The sequence below is a fragment of the Nematocida minor genome (genome assembly GCF_024244105.1).
Source record: "Nematocida minor strain JUm1510 chromosome Unknown 7908, whole genome shotgun sequence".
Lineage (NCBI taxonomy): Eukaryota > Fungi > Microsporidia > Nematocida > Nematocida minor.
The window spans coordinates 116,940-136,874 of record NW_026250398.1 but is presented as its reverse complement, the minus strand read 5'-3'; the positions used below and the strand labels follow the sequence as shown (position 1 = coordinate 136,874).

Genomic DNA, 19,935 nt, shown 5'->3' with positions numbered 1-19,935 from the left:
CAATGGATATCTACTGGTCTTTCTTGCTCCCACTTGCCAGATAAAACACGTTAAAGATTCATAGACACCGCTGAGATCACAAAGATCTCTCAAAATAAATAGCCACACACCAGGATAAATGAATGTATTAATTGCTCATCATTCATTACTTTCTTTTATTTTTTTTAACTTATGGCATTGCTAGTGTACTATACTCTGCTACTAAGTCACTAGAAGTTGTCTAAGTAGACCACAAGAAAATTATTTGCATGCAGCATTTATCACTGAAATAACGGACAGCTGTAATTTCCTATAAGAGATATATTTATTTAATGCATGATGCCATAGATGAGATCTTTGGCCATAGCTCTGCGCACTCTTTTGCAACTGGGCCGGAGATGGCTGTTCCCTTTATTTCTCCCTTTGCTGTAATGACCACAGCTGCGTTGTCTTCAAACGAGATAAACACTCCGTCCTTTCTTCTCCATGATTTTCTCTGTCTGATGAGCACAGCTGGCACCACCTTCTTTCTCATGTCTGGCTTACCCTTCTTAACCGACGTAACGATGACATCTCCTGGGGCTGCGAATGGAAGTCTGTTCAATCTAGACCTGTTTCCTTTAACGGCAATGATTTTTACTACTTTTGCTCCTCCATTGTCTGCACAGTTGATAACGGAACCAACCTGCACTCCGGCGGTCATCTTGTATCTGTTTGAAATTCTCTTTAATCCAGATTTTTCGTTCTTTCCGACCATTTATTATTACTGGGGGCATGAAAAAAGAAAAGAAAAATGGACGAGACAATTTTTTGTAAAGACTTCAAAGTCATCGAGAAAATAGGAGAAGGCTCTTTTAGCACCGTATTCCTCGCAGAAGACAGAGATGCGTGCAGGAAACTGGCTATTAAAAAAGTCACTCGAACAACTTCCCCGACAAGAATCGCAAATGAGCTGAAATTTCTTATGTCTGTGCAGGGAATGAAAAACATCATCGAAATAGTGGAGATAGTGCGAGAAGATGCAGATGTTTTTATCGTTTTTCCGTACGTAAAAATGAACGAGTTTAAGGAGATCGTGGAAAGAGCCACGCTATCGGACATAAAGCACTACATGTACGGCCTGCTCACAGCCCTGCAGGGTGTCCACTCCCAGGGCATCATACACCGAGATATCAAGCCAAGCAACTTTCTGTACAACTTGGAAACAAAAGCAGGATACTTGATAGACTTTGGGCTATCGCAAAAGCTCGAAGAGAAAACAGAGGAAGAGGTAAAAGAAAAAAGAAGAAGATTCTTTTTCAGCTCGCACTCAGCGAGTAGAAGCAGCAAGCCCATTGCCTCCAGAGCACCCGGGTACTTGATCAGAGACTCGCGGCCATCTATGTCAGCTTCTAGATCAGGCACACGGGGGTTCAAGGCTCCTGAGGTTCTCTTTCGCGTTGAGTCACAGACCACTGCAATTGACATATGGAGTGCTGGCGTTATCCTTCTTTCTCTCCTCTGCAGAAAGTATCCTTTTTTTACGTCCAAAGATGACATTAACACAATGGTGGAGCTGGGCACTCTTTTTGGAGATGACGAAATGAGAAAAGCTGCCAAGCACTACAAAAGAGTGTGGAAGAGCAACATAGAGGCATGCATGCATCCCAAAGTGCCATTCGAAAAGGTAGTAGAGATAGCAAATCCAGGGAAGCACCAGCTCCCTAGCTCTGTATTTGATCTGCTGGAAAAGATGCTTCTGTTGAAGGCATCCGAGAGGATCAGTGCAGACGAAGCACTGCGCCACAGGTTCTTTAGTGATTAGCAGGCGTAGAGAGTGATCGATATCAATTGCTTAGATAACTGTCTCTGTTTTCACTCTCTCCATCCAGTAAGATTCAGAGCATCTTATCCATTTCTCTTAAAGAGCGTAAATATCCAATAAAAGTATTTTATTTGCTTTTAAAATGTATTCATTTTATTTTTCTACTATTTGTGTTTTAATTTTGCGAGTAGTAAGATTATGTACATTTTCTTTTAGCAGAGCAAAGAATTATTTAAAAAAAGCAAAGAATGAAAGTACAGATATTTGCATACAGTAGAAAATACTAGATAAAGATAAAGATTGATTTATTGATTGGAATAAAAGACAGCAAAGACTACTCTACTTTTCAACTTCCATTTTGGGATTTAAGTTGTTTTTACTCCTAGAGCTACTTCTCAGAGACTATCCTACTCATTATGCGCATTAGTGTGCATCGTTTTATTATGCACTAGTTTCAGCTTTTTCAGTGGTTTTCTCTACTGTTTTTCTTGTATCCTTTTTTTTCTCTGTTTTTTCTTTGGTTGAGGATATTTCTTCTGCTGGAACGACCTTTATCTCTGAATCCTGCAAGCTTCTGTTTTTCTCCTCTAGCACTTTCTCAACAATCCCAGAAACACACGCAAAGTGTCCATAGGCAAGGGCTTTCCTCCAAATCCAAAGCGTCTCTCGGGGTGAGGACACAGCAGGCAGCAAAAAGTACGAAAAAACAAACAATCGGCCAATCCATACGCCCAAAAGCTCTATGAATCTGTACGTTTCATTACTGCCCATGGCCACGGGCATTTCTTTAACGAATCCCATAATAAACACCAGGACTAAAGACAGAAACACCGATCCAAAGTGCGCAGGGAAGAAGAGCAGATGGGTGTACGAGAGCAGTGATATTTTTATGTGCTCTTTTAGGTCAAACGGCTTTTGAGAAAGATCATTTTCTGCTTTTTTCTCTTCTTTAGTCTCTTTTCCATCATGTTTCTTGTCTTTCTCCGATAGGTAACTGACTAATCTGTGCATGAACTTGTGGCCCTGTATGTTCCACCGCCCAAAGAGGTCTTGGTTCTTCCAGAAGGCCAGGAAAGGGCTTATCTTCACGTTCTTCATATTGTCTATAAACCCAATCTGATATACAGCCTGCTCTGATGCCCACAGAGCACCAATGTAGAACAGTCTGTACATGTAAAAGATGGGGAGCTCAAAAGAGTATCCCATCTGGCCTGTTAGTGCTCTGCTGGCATTCATAAACACACTCTCTACCTGTCTGTAGGCAATGATGAAGGCAATGGAAGAAACAAAGTTCCCAACAGAATTTGTTATTAGCTTGCTGTACCTATGCATGACAAAGTCTTCTTTTCTGTCTTCTATTGTCTTTGGATCTGTTGTGTTCCCGATAAACTCTGTTATCTCTTTTTTTTCGCATGTTTCTGCTAGGTACATATACCCTGCATTGAGCCATCTGTCGTAGGCACTGTACGACATCACAGGACCGTATCTTATCCCTGGAACAAAGAAGATGTATCCAAAGTACCCCATAAATCCGTTGCTCCTGGGCACATACTCCATGCTAATGTATATATACTTCATAAAAAAGGCAGATATTGTCAGGAACGGGTTTGTGTCTTTGGTGTCGTATACGGCATATGCTACCAGCACATATAGTAGATTAAAAATCAGGAACATCTTTGTCCGAGTTTTCTTATTTTTTGCAGGGACATAAGACAGGACCAAATTCAGAGGAGCGCCCGAGAGAATCAGCAGGAAGTTGTGCATATTGTATATAGACGAAAGAACAACCACTCCCATCACCATATTGAATACCTCGCGAATGAAAAATCTGTTGGAGAAATGCGGATTGATCAGACCGAAAAAATAAGCAGTTATTGCCCCAAACACTGCATTATTATCAGCAGCTGGCATATCTGTAAGACACGCGTTCAAACCGTCTGCTAATTTGCGACTAAGCCACTCTGACTTAAACATGTACAGTAAAAATAAAAATAAATAAATAGTTGGCAAGATTAGACTCAGAGAATATGCGCAATATCCACAGAAAATACCCTTAGTCTGCTCTAGAACAGCTGTACTATTTACCATATAAGGCAGCTGTTCAAGAATAGACGTATTTCCTATTTCTATCTGCGGGCTATTTAATGAGCACGCATAAAATTTTTATGGCACTAGAACTAACGTGTGGAAAGAATTCTTCAGCTGGCCTGCATGCAGCCTGTGCGGAGATAGTTTCAATCATCAAGAGCGACACAGAGAACAAAATAAAAATAAAAGACATAGTCCAAAAGATGGCCAAGAAGCACGGCCTAAAAGACACCCCAAAGCTCTCGCAGATACTCTCCACCGTCTCTGAAGAAGACTCAGCGGTTATTTCAAGGCTCCGCGTGAAGCCTGTGCGAACAGCCTCAGGAGTTGCAGTGGTCGCAGTGATGGCAAAGCCCCACAGGTGCCCGCACATTGCAATCACGGGAAACATCTGTGTGTACTGTCCCGGAGGCCCTGACTCTGATTTTGAGTACAGCACACAGTCGTACACGGGATACGAGCCAACGAGCATGCGCGCCATCAGAGGGAGATACGATCCGTACAGACAGAGCGCAGATAGAATCAAGCAGCTCTCTATGCTCGGGCACAGTGTGGATAAGGTAGAGTACATTATCATGGGAGGCACTTTTATGTCCCTGGATAGAGCGTACAGAAGATGGTTTGTGATGAAGCTGCATGATGCCCTCACAAGAAGAGAATCAAACACTCTGGAAGAGGCTATTTTCTTCAGTGAAAGAAGCACGTCAAAGTGTGTAGGCATAACCATAGAAACACGCCCTGACTTCTGCATGGAGAGACATTTGAATGATCTTCTGTCGTACGGGTGCACTCGATTGGAGATTGGCGTGCAGAGTGTCTTTGAGGATGTTGCAGTGGACACAAACAGAGGACACTCTGTGCGCGATGTGTGTGAGTCTTTTAAGCTCACTAAAGACACGGGGTACAAGATAGTTACGCACATGATGCCTAATCTGCCGAATGTAGACATGGAGAGAGACATCCTGCAGTTCCACGAGTTCTTCTCCAACCCAAGGTTCCGAACAGACGGCCTGAAGATATACCCCACCCTTGTGATCCGAGGCACAGGGCTGTACGAGCTCTGGAAGAACGGGAAGTACACGAACTACTCGCCAAATGAGCTAATTGACCTGCTGGCGCAGATATTCATCATGGTCCCCCCTTGGATACGCATATACCGCGTGCAGAGGGACATCCCAATGACTCTGGTGAGCTCAGGGGTGGAGCACGGGAACATACGAGAAATAGTGCTGGACAGACTGAAGGAGCAGGGGCTCTCGTGCAGAGACATAAGAACACGAGAGGTGGGAATAAATAACATACACACAAACGAGCTCCCAGAGAAGGTTGAGCTCGTCCGAAGAGACTACGCAGCAAGTGACGGGTGGGAGACATTTTTATCGTATGAAGATGTGGCAAAGGATATCCTTGTGGGGTTGTTGAGGCTGAGAAGGTGCGGGCCCTCTACCTTCCGGCCAGAGCTCACAGAGGGAAGCGTGTCGATAGTGAGAGAGCTGCACGTATACGGGAGCGTGGTTCCAGTGAAGGGAAAAGACTTCACGAAGTTCCAGCACCAGGGATATGGCAGGCTTCTCGTGGAGGAGGCTGAGAGAATAGCAAGAGAAGAGCACAACTCTTCCAAGCTGGCAATAATCTCAGGGATTGGGACGAGAAATTACTACAGAAAGCTAGGATACGAAATAGATGGTGTGTATATGTCCAAGTATTTGTAGTATTACAGTATTTATGATGGCTGTGGTAGTTGATCTGTGCTACCTTGGAGATAGCATTAAGACTCAAATAGTAGAGGATTAGCAATAGAAAAGTACTGAACTTATTTTATCTGCGTAGTACAGGATGCTCCATTGGCTTAGCAAGACTCCACTACTATTATCAATTGGGCAAAAGTTTTTATGTGAAGAACTGGAGAGTGTAAAAAGCTGTACTAGACTTGTGGTAGTGTTCTAGAGGCTCTATCCAAGTGACAGATATTTAATTTAGCCACACTTTTACCTAGCCTATTTACACCTTGCTCAAACCATAGGAAGATATAGATGTTCTGGAACTATCTTCAATACCTTATCTACAAGAGTTTCACAGGCAGTAAATACTGCAGTAGGTAGATGAGTGAATGCTTAGGCTGTTGCCCGTTCCCAGAAAAATAAAAACAATTTCCAGAAGAACTTAAAACTTGAAAACAGAAAGTACCGGCAATACGAGGAGCGCAGTTAGAGAAAAAGCAATAAAATATTTTCTGCAGCTATTTAATAAAAAATTTTTTATTTTTTCTAACAATGGGTAACAGTTACGGAGGAGGAAGCAGATTTGGAGGCGACTCCAAAAGAAGAGATTTCTCATCAGGTGATAGAAAAGAAAACGGAAGATTCGGCGGACAGGGCGGAATGCGAAGAGGCGGCTTTGGAGAGACAGTAAAGGACAACGGTCCAGTGGAGTTTGACAAAGAGTTCTACGTAGAGCACGCAGAGCAGTCCAAGCTCACACAGGAGGAGGTAGATGCGCTGAGACAGGACGCAGAGATGACCATCACAGGAGACAACATCCCAAAGCCATGCATGAACTTTGAGCACTTTGGATTCCCTGCAAGCATTCTGAAGGAGTTCAAGAGCGCAGGATACACAGCACCCACCCCCATCCAGGCACAGGGATGGCCCATGGCTCTGAGCGGAAGAGACATGGTGGGAGTGGCAAACACCGGGTCTGGAAAGACCCTTTCCTTCATTCTCCCTGCGATGATCCACGCAAAGGCACAGAAGGCCCTCAGGCCAGGCGATGGCCCCATCGTTTTGGTCCTTGCCCCCACAAGAGAGCTCGTATCGCAGATAGAAGAGGAGGCGTGCAAATACGCCAAGTTCTTCGGGCTTAGAACCGTGTCTGTATACGGAGGAGTCCCCTCTGGGCCACAGAAGGGCGCCATCAGAAGAGGAGCAGAGATTCTCATCGCCACCCCAGGGCGTCTCATCGATCTGTACGACCAGAAGGCCGTGTTCATGAGCAGAGTCTCGTTCCTTGTCCTTGACGAGGCAGACAGAATGCTGGACATGGGATTCGAGCCACAGCTCAAGAGAATCATCCCAGAGACAAACCCCAACAGACAGACACTCATGTGGAGCGCCACATGGCCCAAAGAGGTTAAGTCGCTGGCAAGAAACTACATGACAGACTACATCCAGGTGAAGATCGGATCTGCAGAGCTCGTGGCTAACATCAAGATCACGCAGAAGACACACATCGTGGACCACTGGGAGAAAGACAAGGTGCTCTCAGACGTGCTCACAGAGGTCGCAGGGGACGAGAAGCAGAACCCAAAGATCATCATTTTCTGCAACCAGAAGAGAAGATGCGATGACCTCGTGGACAAGATGCAGGAGTACGGGTGGCCCGCAGAGGCCCTCCACGGAGACAAGGCACAGAACCAGAGAGACAGAATCATCCAGGACTTCAAGGCAGGGAAGAGAAGCATCCTCGTAGCAACAGATGTGGCTGCCAGAGGACTTGACGTGAAGGACGTTAAGGCTGTGATCAACTACGACTTCCCCACTAACTGCGAAGACTACATCCACAGAATAGGAAGAACAGCCAGAGGAAACTCAGAGAAGGGTCTTTCCCTTACCTTCTTCTCGCCCAAGGACGACAGGGCTAACGCACGGAAGTACATGGAGATCCTGAGAGACTCCAACCAGGAGATACCCTCAGAGCTCAGCGCCATTGCAGCCCGCGGAGGGAGCAGCGGAGGAAGCAGCTACGGCGGAGGAAATAGAAGATTCGGAGGAAACGGCGGATCATCCCGAGGCGGAAGAAGATGGTAGGCGCACGGTGATTGCTGCGATGAATACTCTTAGTATTTGCAGCTACTAGCAAGCTCTTACCTCTTATCTGGCGTTAGCACTAGCGCAATAAAGAGACTTAACTTATTTACTCGTTGGCGGAAGAGCCCACACACCGGCATGAGCCTGCAGCTCGGTTGCTGGCTTGCCGTGGTCTCTGCTGCATGTTTGTTCTTGCGATGAAAAAGAAGAAAGGAGATGAAGACATGGTAATCATTGAGGCTGCATGGTGGCCTGCTGAGGATACAGTTGGTATTGGTAATGGATTGGAGATTATTAATAGCAATTGGCACGGCTAGAAGGCTAGCGTGTTTGTTTATCATCTGTCTGCGTAGACTTCTTTTTTAAGCTCTTTTATTTTTATTTTTATCTTTTCAGTTCTCATGCTTTGTGTATTTCTCTTGCATTTTGCTGCTCTTTTGAATAGGTCTGCGGCAGTGGCTTAGTCTCTAATGCTTCTTTTTTATCTTTTCTGCAATATAAAGGATTTAAAAAGTTCTAGGTTTATTGTGAGATTTGCTAATGCATTTATTCATTTATCAGAAGTTGAGCCTATTTGAAGATTCCTCATAGTAGTAGCAATAGATAGCCATAATTTGATTATTGCACATTTCTAGGTGTAGAAAGTTTAGTCTCCTTTAGTATATCATGTGTTGTAGTTTGCATGGCTAGCTGGTTGTATTGGCGTAAATGATTCACCTTCTCTCAAATACATCTTTTTCTTTCATACTGTTTGACTGTATCTACCAGATAAAAACTGGCGGATTAGAGACCTTAGCAACAATGAGATGCAACTACCAATAATAATAGAGAACACAAAGACAAGTGTATAGTACATAAGCTTTTTCTTAGTGAAAGTTTTTCTGACTTTTGTTTGCATATTCTGCAATTCTGCATGCTCTTCTATTTTTTCTATTATGTAATCTCTTTGATATGGATATATCTGCATATATATGTATTTTAAACTACTTGCGCGTAGTTTAGACCTCTCTTGTCTTAATTCGTCTATTTTTCTGATTAACAACTTCTGCCTATCTATTTCCGCTTTATGGGCATTTTCAAGCTTTTGTTTTGCTACATAAAACTCTCTTTCATTGGAAAAAGAGCTTTGTAAACAGTTCTCGTGCTTTTTGTATATTTCTATTATACTATTGGTAATTTTCGGGTTCTCTTCTCTTAATTCATTTATTTTACCATCTATAACTAGACTTAGATTTTTTTGATAGTCCATAAAGCCTTCTAAACTGTCATCTATATCTAGCACATTTGATCCATCAGTATTTACCTTTTCTATTGAGATGCTATTGTTTGTCATGCACCACAGTGTTCCTAATATCTCGTAAAATGCATCTCTTTCTTTTTTAATTTCTTTAGCATGTGCTACAACAGATGCAATCAGCTTTAGTTCTTCTTCTATAAAATCATCTCTAATTCCTCTTTCCATGTCCCTGCACAGCTTTAATCCGTGCTCCATAAGACATACATTGTCTATTCTTCTAGTATACAGCTGTTCTAAAGTGTACAAATCACCTGAATAATTTTCTTTAATCGCCTGAAGCTTTTCTGCAGAGTCAAATAGTTTCTCATATGAAATATAATCTGCAAGCCCATCTAAATAATCAGAATGCTCCTTCAGCATTTGATCTAAATTAGGATTATCTGTACTCCTTTTAAGCGTTATTGTATGACTATGAATAGAATTCAGTCTGAAAAAACTTGAAATTGTATATTCAGTAAGCTCTTTTACTCCTTCTATACAGTTGGCTCCATTAATCTTATATTGTGGTGCAACAGTTGCCATGTGTTGTATTCCTTCATTCACTAGTTTTGTTATGTAAAACTTAGCTTTGTTTTCTTCAGTAAATAATGTCTCTCCCAGCCCATTCAAAAACTTTTTACTATCACAAGTGGGATTACTTAGTGAATTTATGTAAATGAGTTTTTTAAATATATTCAGAGCATACTGTGCACTTTCTTTGTCATTGGCATCTTCTTGTATGATTATAAATCTATCAAAGATACTCTCTAGAACATTCTCGTCTGTTAACTTTTCATCATTATTATTCTTTCGAGCCTCTATAAACTGTTGCATCATTTGATCTAAGTATACCTTTATTTTTAGTTCTACTTTGTTATTCATTATAGCCCCCGTAAAAATACTAAATTTATAAAATTTATAGAATTAATAAATTTTATTGATCAATCAGTAGCAGTTACAACTACTCAATCACTAAAGAACTGAATTAATTGGTGCATATTATTGGACTACAGATTTATGCAGTTTCTGCCAAGATGTTCATCCAAGAAACAGTAAGCTATCTGATTTCTTTAATGTTCCAATACAAGTGCTATAAAACACTAATGATTGACAAATCTTTGATGTACTTTAAAAAACTCGGATATTCGAAGAACAACACTTCTACCATCTTTAGATTTCAATAGAGCAATGCACAATCAAAAAGATTAGGCTTTATTTAATGAAGAATAATCTTTATGACTAATGTGCATCCATGCACTCATGTATATCTTGGAGATAGAGCTTCCTTTGGAGTGAGAACCGAGAGATTTTTAGCAGAACAAAACAACATGGCTCATATCACCAAGCAAACAAATCGATTATTGCAAATAACAAATGTTTGGAATAAAAAAATATATATTTGTTTTTACAAAAATAGAGTAAAAACTATGATACCCAATTGCACTTCACAGAAAATAGATAGAAATGCCGAGCAGAGTGTTAAAAACATAGCCAATAAAAAAGAAAATATTTCTAAAGAGGCAAACAGTGGAAGCAAGCCCGCCCAGTTTCTGTTCAAGTTCAACAACTACACCAGAAAAACAGGCAAAAACATTCCCCTTCTGCACAACATTTCGTTTGAGCTGCCAAAAGGAAAACTCATTGCCCTGATGGGGCTTAGCGGAGAAGGAAAATCCACGCTTTTTGAAAGTATGTCAGGGCGGTGCTCGAGCAGCCACAAAACATACGGAGAGGTTTGCATATACAAGAAAGACGGGTCTCTCGTAAAAAGAAACGCGGAAGAGTGGGTAAAAAGAGTGAACTACCACATGCAGGAGGTAACCCAGTACAGAAATATACCCGTACACTCTTTGCTTTGCTCGATTGCCAGGTGCTACGGGAAGGACAAAAAAATAGTAGAAAACCTTCTTGTGCACTTTCGAGTGAGCAAAGCAAAGCACACTTTGTTTTCAAAGCTGTCAGGGGGCGAGCAGAAAAGAATCATGACAATTGTTGGAATTATCAGCGAAAAAGAGCTTAATCTGTGGGACGAGCCGCTGACAGGCCTGGACTCAGAAATAGCCAAGAAAACTCTGCGCTTCATGAAGAACAGCAGGACAACAAACGTTGTCAGTGTCCACCAGCCATCCATTGAGATAATGAACATGTTCGACTGGGTGATATTCATGCACAGCTCAACTGTTCTGTACTCAGGACCGTACACAGGGATGCAGGAGTACTTTCAGCAGAGGGGAATAGAATTCAATGAAAATATTTTGTTCATAGACTACCTGATGCGGCTGAGTGCGGATAATCCTGAAAATCCAACAGACAGAGAAAACATTGCAAAGCTCAGCAGACTCACCCAGGAGATTCTCAGCCGCAGGGAGGGCGAGCGAGGAGAGGATAACGTGTTTCTGACAAACTCGTACAGTGTAAATTTTATCAGAGTAAAGGAAATACTAAACAGATCGCTCTATTTTGACAAAGGGTTCAAAGGGTCTTCCATCCTCTATGAGATTATCTACTACACCTTTTGGCTCTTTGTTCTGATGCTTGGCTGCATAATCCTCGAAAAAACCATCATGTCGTACAGCAACGGATTTCTGAAAAAAATGTTCTTCGATCCAATATATACAATAATCGACATTCTAGACTCGCAAGAATTTTCTTCTTCTTCAGACTACATCGAGACACTAAAAGAATGTTTAACTACGGTAGTGAACGCAAAGTGGGTCTCAGGGGCTATCTACTTTTTTCAAACAGAACGCGCCCTTACCTTTATAAGCATGGTGAGTTTGTTTTCAAATTTGACAAACACTGACTACTACAGACTGTGCAAAATAAATATCACAGAGGGCCAGTTTACAGTGGGAGACTTTTTAGTTGCACAGACCATTGAGATCTGCAGCAGAAAGATTCCCATGGCTTTCTTCTTTTCCACAGTCTCCTACTATCTGCTCTACAGCTCCTTCGTAGAGGACGATATAAAAGCGTACTTTGTGCCAAATATGCTTGACATTGTGCTTGTCTCTGCAGTCAGCTCGTTTGTGATGGGGCTGTACGTTCTGGCTATTCACATGATGCCAGTCTCTTCAAAGGTGTACATGTATGTGGGCACAGCTGTGCTTTTACTGACGCAATCAATAATTCTGCAGCTTGAGTCGCTTTCAGGTTTTCTGGATAGCAATGCAGCCGCACTGATCAACGATATGATGAAGGGAGAAGTGGACCTCAACAAGCTTAGCATGAAAAAGATAGCTAGAGAGCACCATCCGTTTTACGATCTAAGAATCAGCATGCTGCAGAAGAAGCCCTGCTTTTTGGATGGCCTTGTGGCCGATGAGATCGAAACAGAGGGGCTTCAGTTCAAACATTTTCTGCTATCAGTATTTTCGTATGTGCTAAAAACCTTCTATCAGCTGGGGCCTTTTGCAATCAATGAAGAGCTCCTGACAAAGATGCGCCTGTACAGAGAAACAATATACAGCGTGGAAGGAGCAGAAAGCCTAGCAAGATACATTGATTCTAAATCTACACTCAGTCTGAGCATGGATATCATTCAAGAGATAGAGAAAAAGCGGGGGATAATGTACATAGGAGACATGGAAAAGGAGCTGAATATGCACGAGCTTCTTGATCCGTCTAGTCTCATTGACAAAGTGACACTGGGATCCATTGCCATGTCTGTTTTGCGCGTGCTGATTCCTCCTGTATGCATTCTAGCAGTTACAGGAGCCTTCAAGTACAGACAGCTCCAGCCAAAGATAAGAAACTAGCCTATCTAAGATTCTTGGCTATTTTCAGCTATTAACTATGTGCAGTTTTTTCTTAAAGTACGGATAGTTGGAGCTCTGAATGCAAAGTTCGTATAAAGATATACATAAAATAAATGTTGTGTTAAAAGAGTCTGTTCTTGATATTTCTGATCTTTTGAAAGCTGCATGTCTAAATTAGATGATTAAAATGCTATATGATGCATAATGACAGAAGAATAACCTGAGGAGAGCACGGCCACAAACACTATTAGAGATCGATAGTATGGATACAAGCCACAATTAAACATTTGTTTATTTATCATAGATTGCTGTACACTAAACTGTACCGAACATTCTGCAAATTCTTGAACTCTTACTCTTTCAAAGTAAAACTGTATGAAGGCACATTTCCCTGCACTTCTTCTTTTTCCTGCTCTTTTATTTCAAACGTGTAAAGGGACTTTGACTTTTCATCGAACTCTAAGCTATCTTTCATGCTGTCTGGCAAAGACTCTGTCTCTTTTTGACTTGCTGTCTCTTCTTTAGACGTGTTCCTAAGTGCATTGCTCTTTAGTATCTCACTCAGAGACCCAGTCATGTTAAACATAGGTGCCTTCTGTTCTGCGCTCTGCACTCTATCACTCTTCGCACTTTCTAGCTGATTTATAGCAGAAAATTGCTTGAAGCTATCTGCTGTGCTAGAACTATTTATATTTTGGTGAACTTTTTGCAGACTAGAATCTGTCTCTAGAGATGGCTGTGTGCTGTTTTTTTCATTTTGTGCAATGAAGTTTGTGTGCAAGCTATTGGCTCTTTTCTCTATACTGCTGTGTGTGCTATTTTGAGCATTGCTCTGTGCCATGCTGCTGCTTCTCTGATGATGATCTTCTGTTTTTTCTATCTTTTCAGTGGAGGCTACTTCTGGGGCACTTTCATCTCCCGCAGCAGATTCTCTGTGCTCATTGCTGATGCTTTCTGCCGCTCTCTTTCTTCTTGCAGGATTGAGATCTGTCTTTCTCAGCTGGTTTTTCCGCATCTTTCTTCTATTTTCCTGCTGCGTGGACACTATTATGTGGATGTTTTTCAGCACCAGCTGCACTTCGCTTTTTTTCATGGGGCCCTCTTTTGCCTTGAAGAACCTCCTCAGCAGTTTTTGTCCCATAGCTATTGCTTTGTTCATTTTCTAATTTTTTAGTAAAATTATTTATCCCCTGTCATAAACTAGAATGGGACGCATGCACAGTAAAGGTAAAGGAATATCCGGCTCAACAACTCCATACGTGAGGGAGAGCCCAGAGTGGCTGGACGCCAATGTTGATGAAATAGAGGCAAAAATAGTGACCTACGCAAAGAAAGGACTCACCATGTCTGAAATCGGAACAATCCTCAGAGACGAGTACGAGATAGGAAGCATGAAGTTCTTCTCTGGCAGAAAGCTGCTGATGGTTCTGATGAAGAACAACTTAGCACCGCAAGTTCCAGAAGACTTATCTGCGCTTATTAAGAAGGCAATCAGCATTAGAAAACACTTAGAATCAAACAAGCAGGACATCGACTCCAAATACAGATTGATTCTTGTTGAGTCCCGAATCAGCAGACTATCTAGATACTACAAAACAAAGAAGATTATCCCAGCTAACTGGCTTCCTCCTTACAGATCCGCCGTAAAGAGAAACAGTGGGCTATAAATAAATCTATTTTTAAAGCCTATTTATTTTTACGAGCTCAGAGACTTCAGAGCTCTTTTGTGCAGGCTGTTTCGTCTATTTCTCTTCTTTTATTTTGCTCCCCTGCATGAACAGAGAGGGAGGCAAGAAGAAGCCGCTGAAAGCAGCCAAAAAACAGGAAAAAGAGCTGGACGAGCACGACATTCTCTTCCAGGAAAAAGAGAGAGAAAGAAAGAGGCAAGAACAGGAGCTTAAAAACAAGATTCTGTCCAAGGGAAAGTCCAAGAAGTAGAGTGAAAATATAAACGAATCTGCTAAAGGGAAATAAGCCAAGAAATAAAGTAAAATCATTTTATTATTTTATGCTGCGACAGTTTCTTCTTTAATTTCCTTGACTTCCTTGGTCTCCTTCTTTCCATAGACTCTGCCGAATGACGACTTGGCAATAACTTCTATTTCACCGGTCTTTACGATCTCTTCGAGAATGTTTTTGGCTACTGCTGTTTCTAAGTTGTGTCTAGCGGATATTGTGGCTGGGGTGATTAGCGACATTCCCAGTACTTCCTTCTTTATCTTGTTGAAGATGTCCTCAGTGATCACTGAAGCCTTTATCTGCTTGTCTTTGCTTGCTGTCTTTGTCCACTTCTTTGTGTCCACTTTCTTTGCTGGCTTGTCTTTGCCTCCTTTCTTTTGCTGTGCCTTTGGGTCGACTTTTTTTGCTGCCATGGGTCAAAATTAAAAAGAAAATTTATTAGTGAAGCACAGTAAAATTTTATTACAATGCAGAGGCATTATTATTCTTGCAGAAATATCTGCTAAAACAGAGCAAAGAGGCTTGAGTTGTTTTTATGCAATGTGTGCACTGCTCCTCACACAGTAATATCATTTTCAGTGTATAGCGCTTGCTCTTCTTCTCTTATGTTTCCAAGTTGTGATAGTGTTAAATGTAGTAGAGATGCCCAGCAGAGAAAGCATAATATAGGATGAATAACCCGAGAGTGTGGTGATTGATGTGAGAAATAATCTTGGTATGTGATAAACCTTATAAGGAAATATATTGTAGCTGAAAAGGTGTACTAGCTAAGAACTAGTAGAGAGTAATAAAGGAAATGTATGTGTAGAGTTTTGGGGATGAAAAGAAAATGTAAACGCTATTTAAAATAAAAAATAAACATTTATTTATTTACAACTAGTTTATTATTGAAAGTTGGACAATTAATTTTATTTCATTGCTAAGTGAGTATATTTTAACTAGAGATGTTCTTTGCCATCTCAGAGAAGACCTGCATAATAAAAGATCTAGTTTCTGAGTTTAGGCCGTAATGATAGGTGGCATCTAAGGATGCCCATTAAAATGATAAAGACGGAAATAATGCTGCACTTTATGATATCCCAAAAGACATCAAAGACACCAAAATTATTTAGCGATACATCAAGGCTAGCTGTTTCCTGTGGTTGCATGTACTCCAGGAGAAAGTACAGCCTGCTTAGGACTTTCTCTGTTTTTGCAGGATTTTCTGTTTCTTGTATCAGTGCATACATGTCTCTGTGCTCTGGCATGCTATTGGGTCTTGCAAAGTATCCTCTGTACATTCTAGCAGATAAAAACATCTGTCCATGCATGTGAATAAGATAAATTGTGTTCTTAGAGTTTACTACTCTAGCAGCTATAGATATATAACTATAAAAAGTAATAAAAAGATGGTTGATCTATCTTATGTGGACTAATGTAGAAGATCCCATGCATTCACTCTCAAAAGCAGAAGGTAGCAGAATATTTTTAATTTAAACACACTTTATTATAAGAACTTATTACGACATGAAAACACCAGCAGTAAACATCTTTATACTTTACTTTCTCTCTTCTATTGAAATAGCCATGGCGGGTATGCTGGGAGCACAGAAGCTGTGTATTCGCAGAAGTATCTTGCAAACTGTTCTGCATTGGGCTGTCTTTCTGGGAGAGCTCTGCAATACTCCAGAGATAGCCTTCTTTCGTGCTCTACAACTCTGGTGGTGATGTACCAATACGCACTTTCATCCTGCAGAAACTCCAGCTGCTGCAGAATTTTGTACGAGTCTGTGGTTTCATCAACTACAATAAATCTTTTTGAGAGAGTTTTTGCTTCTCTGCTTCTGCTAGTGGACTCGTAGTGGCAGATGTAGTACAGCTTGTAGAGAATGTATATAACAGGTGTAATGCAGTCTGATACAGAGACATGCGGGCTGTGTCTCTTTTGCGAGGTGGAGTACAGCTGGATAGCTCGTTTAAAAGTGTGGCTCTTGACTGCCTGGCATAGCTCTATAATGGGCTCCATGTAAAAGATTTTATCCACATAGATCAGTTCGTTGATAAGAGCACATATTTCATTTGTCACCGTGTGAGTTGTGGTGGTGTGTAGATACATAGCAGTGTGTGCCAAAAAGCTGGAAGACTTTAAAAAGCTCAGTGTATGCACTGACTTAAACCGAATGGTGGCTGCTATCGTGTTGATGAGATAGATCACTCGTACCACAGTGTGTGGCTCGTGGCTATTTTTGGAAAATTCTTTGAGTATTTCAGAGTGTGTGAGATACCTGTAAAGAAAAGAAAACACGCTCGTGTCTGCTGGAAGAAATTCTGTGGTGCGGATCATTTCCCTTATGACTTCCAGACAGGATATTCTGTTTATCGAGTCAGTCCCCAGGAATATTGTGTCGAGAAGAGGGTGTGTTCTTTTTTCTATTTCTCTGTAGAAGTATGTGTAGTGTATCCCCATGCTCTCCATCGATGCAGAGTCTCGAAAAACAGTGCCGGTGAAAGACACAAAGAGATAGAGAAGTTTGGAGAGGTTTTGGATGTCTTTGTGCGGCTTTCCTGGGCGGTTAAAGTATTTAAAAATCATAGACACAATGCTCTTGGACGTAAGCAGCTGTATCCATCTTTCAAAATGCGCTCCATTGAGAGAGAAAAAGCACGGAAACATTTCCACAATTGAGTTGCAGTCTGCGCTTTTTATGAGCTGCTCAAAGTAGCAGAGAGAAGGATGCTTGTAGATGATGCTTATCACCTGCTCAGGCATGAAGTCCAGGAGCATTTTGATTGTTTCTGTGTAGATTTCGTAGCAAACGAAGGCTACCCCGTCTGGGACTTTTTTTGCATGGCTATTTTTGCGAATGTTTCGGAGGCCAAAGATGTATTTTTCTGTGCACAGCCTATTCGCGATAGATCGATTGGAAAATGCTCCTTTGATGAAGTCAAGTGTTCCTAGCTTTCGCGACTTTTGTCCTTCTTTGTACGATGCAAGCTGCACGTAGTCTATTATTTCCTCGAGATTGTTTGCTAGAAACTGCTCTATATCGTCTGCAGAGTCTGTCTCCTGGAGGATTTCAATGGAGTTTTCTATTTCAGACATTTAAATAAAAATGTGTTCGCATATTTATCCGTGGTATTGTAGAAGACACTTTTTCAGAACATCTATGCCCAGCTTTCTGTCCTCTTCGGAGTGTTCCTCGTGGCCAAGATATCTGCTGAGAATCCGCTGAGATACGTCTTTTCGCAGGGTGCTTGATATCTTCGTAAGACATGCGACAAGAATATTTCGAAAGCGGAAAGAGTGTTTGTTTCTGTTGTAGACGGCGTGGAATACATCATAGGCTACATCTTCCACCAGGAGCAAGCAGCACACAGAGTCTGCAGCTTCTGCAGTTCCAATTGACACAAGTATTTCCATTATTTCTAAACTGTATCTTTTTACATTCCGTACAGGTTCTTTCAAAATCAAACTTGGCAGCTGCAGGACTGTGCATTTTATCTTCTCTTCTGGCTCTGCGCTGAATGTTCTTTCTTTTACAATTGTGTAGAACTCTGCAAGCGTAGTTATTTGGGAGATATCCATCTCCTCATCTAAGCTGTCATTTTCCTCTTCTACTGTGGGTCTGGAGGGAATATCATTATAGAAGTACGCAGACTCAGATGACTGGTGCAGCAGCTCAGACTGTGTGAGATAGTCGCTGAGAATGATGCCTCTGTCTCTGAACCCGTCTGTGCTTTCTTTTATTCTCTCCACTATTGCAGGGAAGTACTCCATCGCGTGCTCTTCATTTTTTGATATTTCCGTTATTTTTATAGCTGATAAGACAAGCCATCTGTCGTACTCTGCTGAGTAGCTGTAGCGCCTAGAAGAGACCAAAGCGTTAGAGAGCGTACTGTGGATGTGCACTAAGTCGGCCATAGAGACCTCTTCGCGAACTGCGTGCACTATTTCTTCTAGTCTCTCGCGGGATAGCACATCGGCATATAAAATGCTCTCTTCAATAACTGCAAGATAAACTGGGCATTTTCTATCTTTTATAGAACTGGCAGAGTTTTCTTTTTCTGATGTATTACCGCTATCTTTTTCACTCTCTTCGCATCTCCTAGGAGTGTCCTTTAAGTATTTGTTCGCATTCACATGGGGACAGAGCTTTTTAATAAGCTGTGCACATTCTTCGCTGCTCTCTTTTTTTTCTTTTATGAGCTGGATGTGTTCAATTATTGTTTCTTTTTTGTTTTTCGCTCTTTTTGTGCTCAGAGCGGCAGGAGTGCGCGAGTAATTCATTTTGTTTTCGTATTTATAATTAAAATTTATTTGTATTTCATGTGGGACCAGTCAAGATTGGTGGACGATTCGTATACGCCAGATGCAGCAGAAACTATCCAGATTTCATCGCTCGCTCTGATAAAAATGCTGAAACACGGGAGAGCAGGAGTGCCCATGGAAGTCATGGGCCTGATGCTTGGCGAGTTTGTTGATGAGTACACAATACGCGTAACAGATGTCTTTGCAATGCCGCAGAGCGGTACAGGCGTGAGCGTAGAAGCCGTTGATCCTGTGTTCCAGACCAAAATGATGGATATGCTAAAGATCACAGGAAGAGGCGAGAGCGTGGTGGGCTGGTATCACTCCCATCCAGGATTTGGGTGCTGGCTGTCAAGCGTGGATATCAACACGCAATCAGCCTTCGAGCAGCTCTCTAAAAGGGCAGTAGCTGTGGTGATTGATCCAATTCAGAGCGTGCGAGGTAAAGTCGTTATTGATGCATTTAGACTAATTCCAATGCAGAAATCAATCACTGGAGTGGAGCCAAGACAGGTAACATCGAACATTGGGTATCTCACTAAGCCCACGCTTGTGAGCATGCTGCACGGGCTGAACAGACACTACTACTCCATCAATATCCAGTACAAAAAAAACGAGCTAGAAGAGAATATGCTTCTGAGTCTGCACAAGAAGACATGGGCAGACTGCCTGAAGATGGAGAGCGTGGCAGAGTTTGAGAAGAAGGCAGGGACGCGGAAGAAGTTCATAAAAGAGCTGGGAGTCTCTCTGAAGAAGAGAATAGAGGAGGAGAAAGCTGTGAAAGAGCAGGGCCTTGAGTTTGAGACAGTAGGAAAGATGGACATCCGCAGAAGAATCCTGCACGAGTCGGAGGCGCTGATGAGTGAAAATACAATGCAGCAGCTCATTGCGCACATTCATAACAGAATATTCTCGTAAATAAATCTTTTATCTTTTATTCAAAATTATTACTCCATTTGGAAATAGAAGCAATCTAC

General features: G+C 41.7%; 15 protein-coding genes across 15 annotated transcripts; 7 read left to right on the top strand and 8 right to left on the bottom strand.

Annotated features, from left to right (window-relative positions):
• Positions 1 to 304: 304 nt before the first annotated feature.
• NEMIN01_0767 (large subunit ribosomal protein L23e) lies at positions 305 to 736 on the bottom strand (the record flags this gene model as incomplete). The annotated part of the gene is made up of 1 exon (XM_051476709.1): positions 305 to 736. The coding sequence occupies one exon, from the start codon at positions 734 to 736 to the stop codon at positions 305 to 307; it is 432 nt and encodes a 143-aa protein (XP_051332669.1).
• A 36-nt stretch (positions 737 to 772) lies between these two features.
• NEMIN01_0766 (cell division control protein 7) lies at positions 773 to 1,783 on the top strand (the record flags this gene model as incomplete). The annotated part of the gene is made up of 1 exon (XM_051476708.1): positions 773 to 1,783. The coding sequence occupies one exon, from the start codon at positions 773 to 775 to the stop codon at positions 1,781 to 1,783; it is 1,011 nt and encodes a 336-aa protein (XP_051332668.1).
• A 441-nt stretch (positions 1,784 to 2,224) lies between these two features.
• NEMIN01_0765 (uncharacterized protein) lies at positions 2,225 to 3,757 on the bottom strand (the record flags this gene model as incomplete). Its single annotated transcript, XM_051476707.1, has 1 exon — positions 2,225 to 3,757. One exon carries the CDS (start codon positions 3,755 to 3,757, stop codon positions 2,225 to 2,227), a length of 1,533 nt encoding a protein of 510 aa, XP_051332667.1.
• Positions 3,758 to 3,948: 191 nt separating this feature from the next.
• On the top strand, positions 3,949 to 5,583 carry NEMIN01_0764 (elongator complex protein 3; the record flags this gene model as incomplete). Its single annotated transcript, XM_051476706.1, has 1 exon — positions 3,949 to 5,583. One exon carries the CDS (start codon positions 3,949 to 3,951, stop codon positions 5,581 to 5,583), a length of 1,635 nt encoding a protein of 544 aa, XP_051332666.1.
• Positions 5,584 to 6,144: 561 nt separating this feature from the next.
• On the top strand, positions 6,145 to 7,677 carry NEMIN01_0763 (ATP-dependent RNA helicase DDX5/DBP2; the record flags this gene model as incomplete). Its single annotated transcript, XM_051476705.1, has 1 exon — positions 6,145 to 7,677. One exon carries the CDS (start codon positions 6,145 to 6,147, stop codon positions 7,675 to 7,677), a length of 1,533 nt encoding a protein of 510 aa, XP_051332665.1.
• Positions 7,678 to 8,419: 742 nt separating this feature from the next.
• Positions 8,420 to 9,835, bottom strand: NEMIN01_0762 (uncharacterized protein; the record flags this gene model as incomplete). The annotated part of the gene is made up of 1 exon (XM_051476704.1): positions 8,420 to 9,835. The coding sequence occupies one exon, from the start codon at positions 9,833 to 9,835 to the stop codon at positions 8,420 to 8,422; it is 1,416 nt and encodes a 471-aa protein (XP_051332664.1).
• Positions 9,836 to 10,380: 545 nt separating this feature from the next.
• NEMIN01_0761 (uncharacterized protein) lies at positions 10,381 to 12,711 on the top strand (the record flags this gene model as incomplete). The annotated part of the gene is made up of 1 exon (XM_051476703.1): positions 10,381 to 12,711. One exon carries the CDS (start codon positions 10,381 to 10,383, stop codon positions 12,709 to 12,711), a length of 2,331 nt encoding a protein of 776 aa, XP_051332663.1.
• A 352-nt stretch (positions 12,712 to 13,063) lies between these two features.
• On the bottom strand, positions 13,064 to 13,870 carry NEMIN01_0760 (uncharacterized protein; the record flags this gene model as incomplete). The annotated part of the gene is made up of 1 exon (XM_051476702.1): positions 13,064 to 13,870. One exon carries the CDS (start codon positions 13,868 to 13,870, stop codon positions 13,064 to 13,066), a length of 807 nt encoding a protein of 268 aa, XP_051332662.1.
• A 46-nt stretch (positions 13,871 to 13,916) lies between these two features.
• Positions 13,917 to 14,378, top strand: NEMIN01_0759 (small subunit ribosomal protein S13e; the record flags this gene model as incomplete). The annotated part of the gene is made up of 1 exon (XM_051476701.1): positions 13,917 to 14,378. The coding sequence occupies one exon, from the start codon at positions 13,917 to 13,919 to the stop codon at positions 14,376 to 14,378; it is 462 nt and encodes a 153-aa protein (XP_051332661.1).
• Positions 14,379 to 14,484: 106 nt separating this feature from the next.
• Positions 14,485 to 14,649, top strand: NEMIN01_0681 (uncharacterized protein; the record flags this gene model as incomplete). The annotated part of the gene is made up of 1 exon (XM_051476623.1): positions 14,485 to 14,649. The coding sequence occupies one exon, from the start codon at positions 14,485 to 14,487 to the stop codon at positions 14,647 to 14,649; it is 165 nt and encodes a 54-aa protein (XP_051332583.1).
• A 68-nt stretch (positions 14,650 to 14,717) lies between these two features.
• Positions 14,718 to 15,083, bottom strand: NEMIN01_0758 (small subunit ribosomal protein S25e; the record flags this gene model as incomplete). Its single annotated transcript, XM_051476700.1, has 1 exon — positions 14,718 to 15,083. One exon carries the CDS (start codon positions 15,081 to 15,083, stop codon positions 14,718 to 14,720), a length of 366 nt encoding a protein of 121 aa, XP_051332660.1.
• A 573-nt stretch (positions 15,084 to 15,656) lies between these two features.
• Positions 15,657 to 15,980, bottom strand: NEMIN01_0757 (uncharacterized protein; the record flags this gene model as incomplete). Its single annotated transcript, XM_051476699.1, has 1 exon — positions 15,657 to 15,980. The coding sequence occupies one exon, from the start codon at positions 15,978 to 15,980 to the stop codon at positions 15,657 to 15,659; it is 324 nt and encodes a 107-aa protein (XP_051332659.1).
• A 242-nt stretch (positions 15,981 to 16,222) lies between these two features.
• Positions 16,223 to 17,752, bottom strand: NEMIN01_0756 (uncharacterized protein; the record flags this gene model as incomplete). Its single annotated transcript, XM_051476698.1, has 1 exon — positions 16,223 to 17,752. One exon carries the CDS (start codon positions 17,750 to 17,752, stop codon positions 16,223 to 16,225), a length of 1,530 nt encoding a protein of 509 aa, XP_051332658.1.
• A 24-nt stretch (positions 17,753 to 17,776) lies between these two features.
• Positions 17,777 to 18,937, bottom strand: NEMIN01_0755 (uncharacterized protein; the record flags this gene model as incomplete). Its single annotated transcript, XM_051476697.1, has 1 exon — positions 17,777 to 18,937. The coding sequence occupies one exon, from the start codon at positions 18,935 to 18,937 to the stop codon at positions 17,777 to 17,779; it is 1,161 nt and encodes a 386-aa protein (XP_051332657.1).
• A 39-nt stretch (positions 18,938 to 18,976) lies between these two features.
• NEMIN01_0754 (26S proteasome regulatory subunit N11) lies at positions 18,977 to 19,876 on the top strand (the record flags this gene model as incomplete). The annotated part of the gene is made up of 1 exon (XM_051476696.1): positions 18,977 to 19,876. The coding sequence occupies one exon, from the start codon at positions 18,977 to 18,979 to the stop codon at positions 19,874 to 19,876; it is 900 nt and encodes a 299-aa protein (XP_051332656.1).
• Between the last annotated feature and the right edge of the window lie 59 nt (positions 19,877 to 19,935).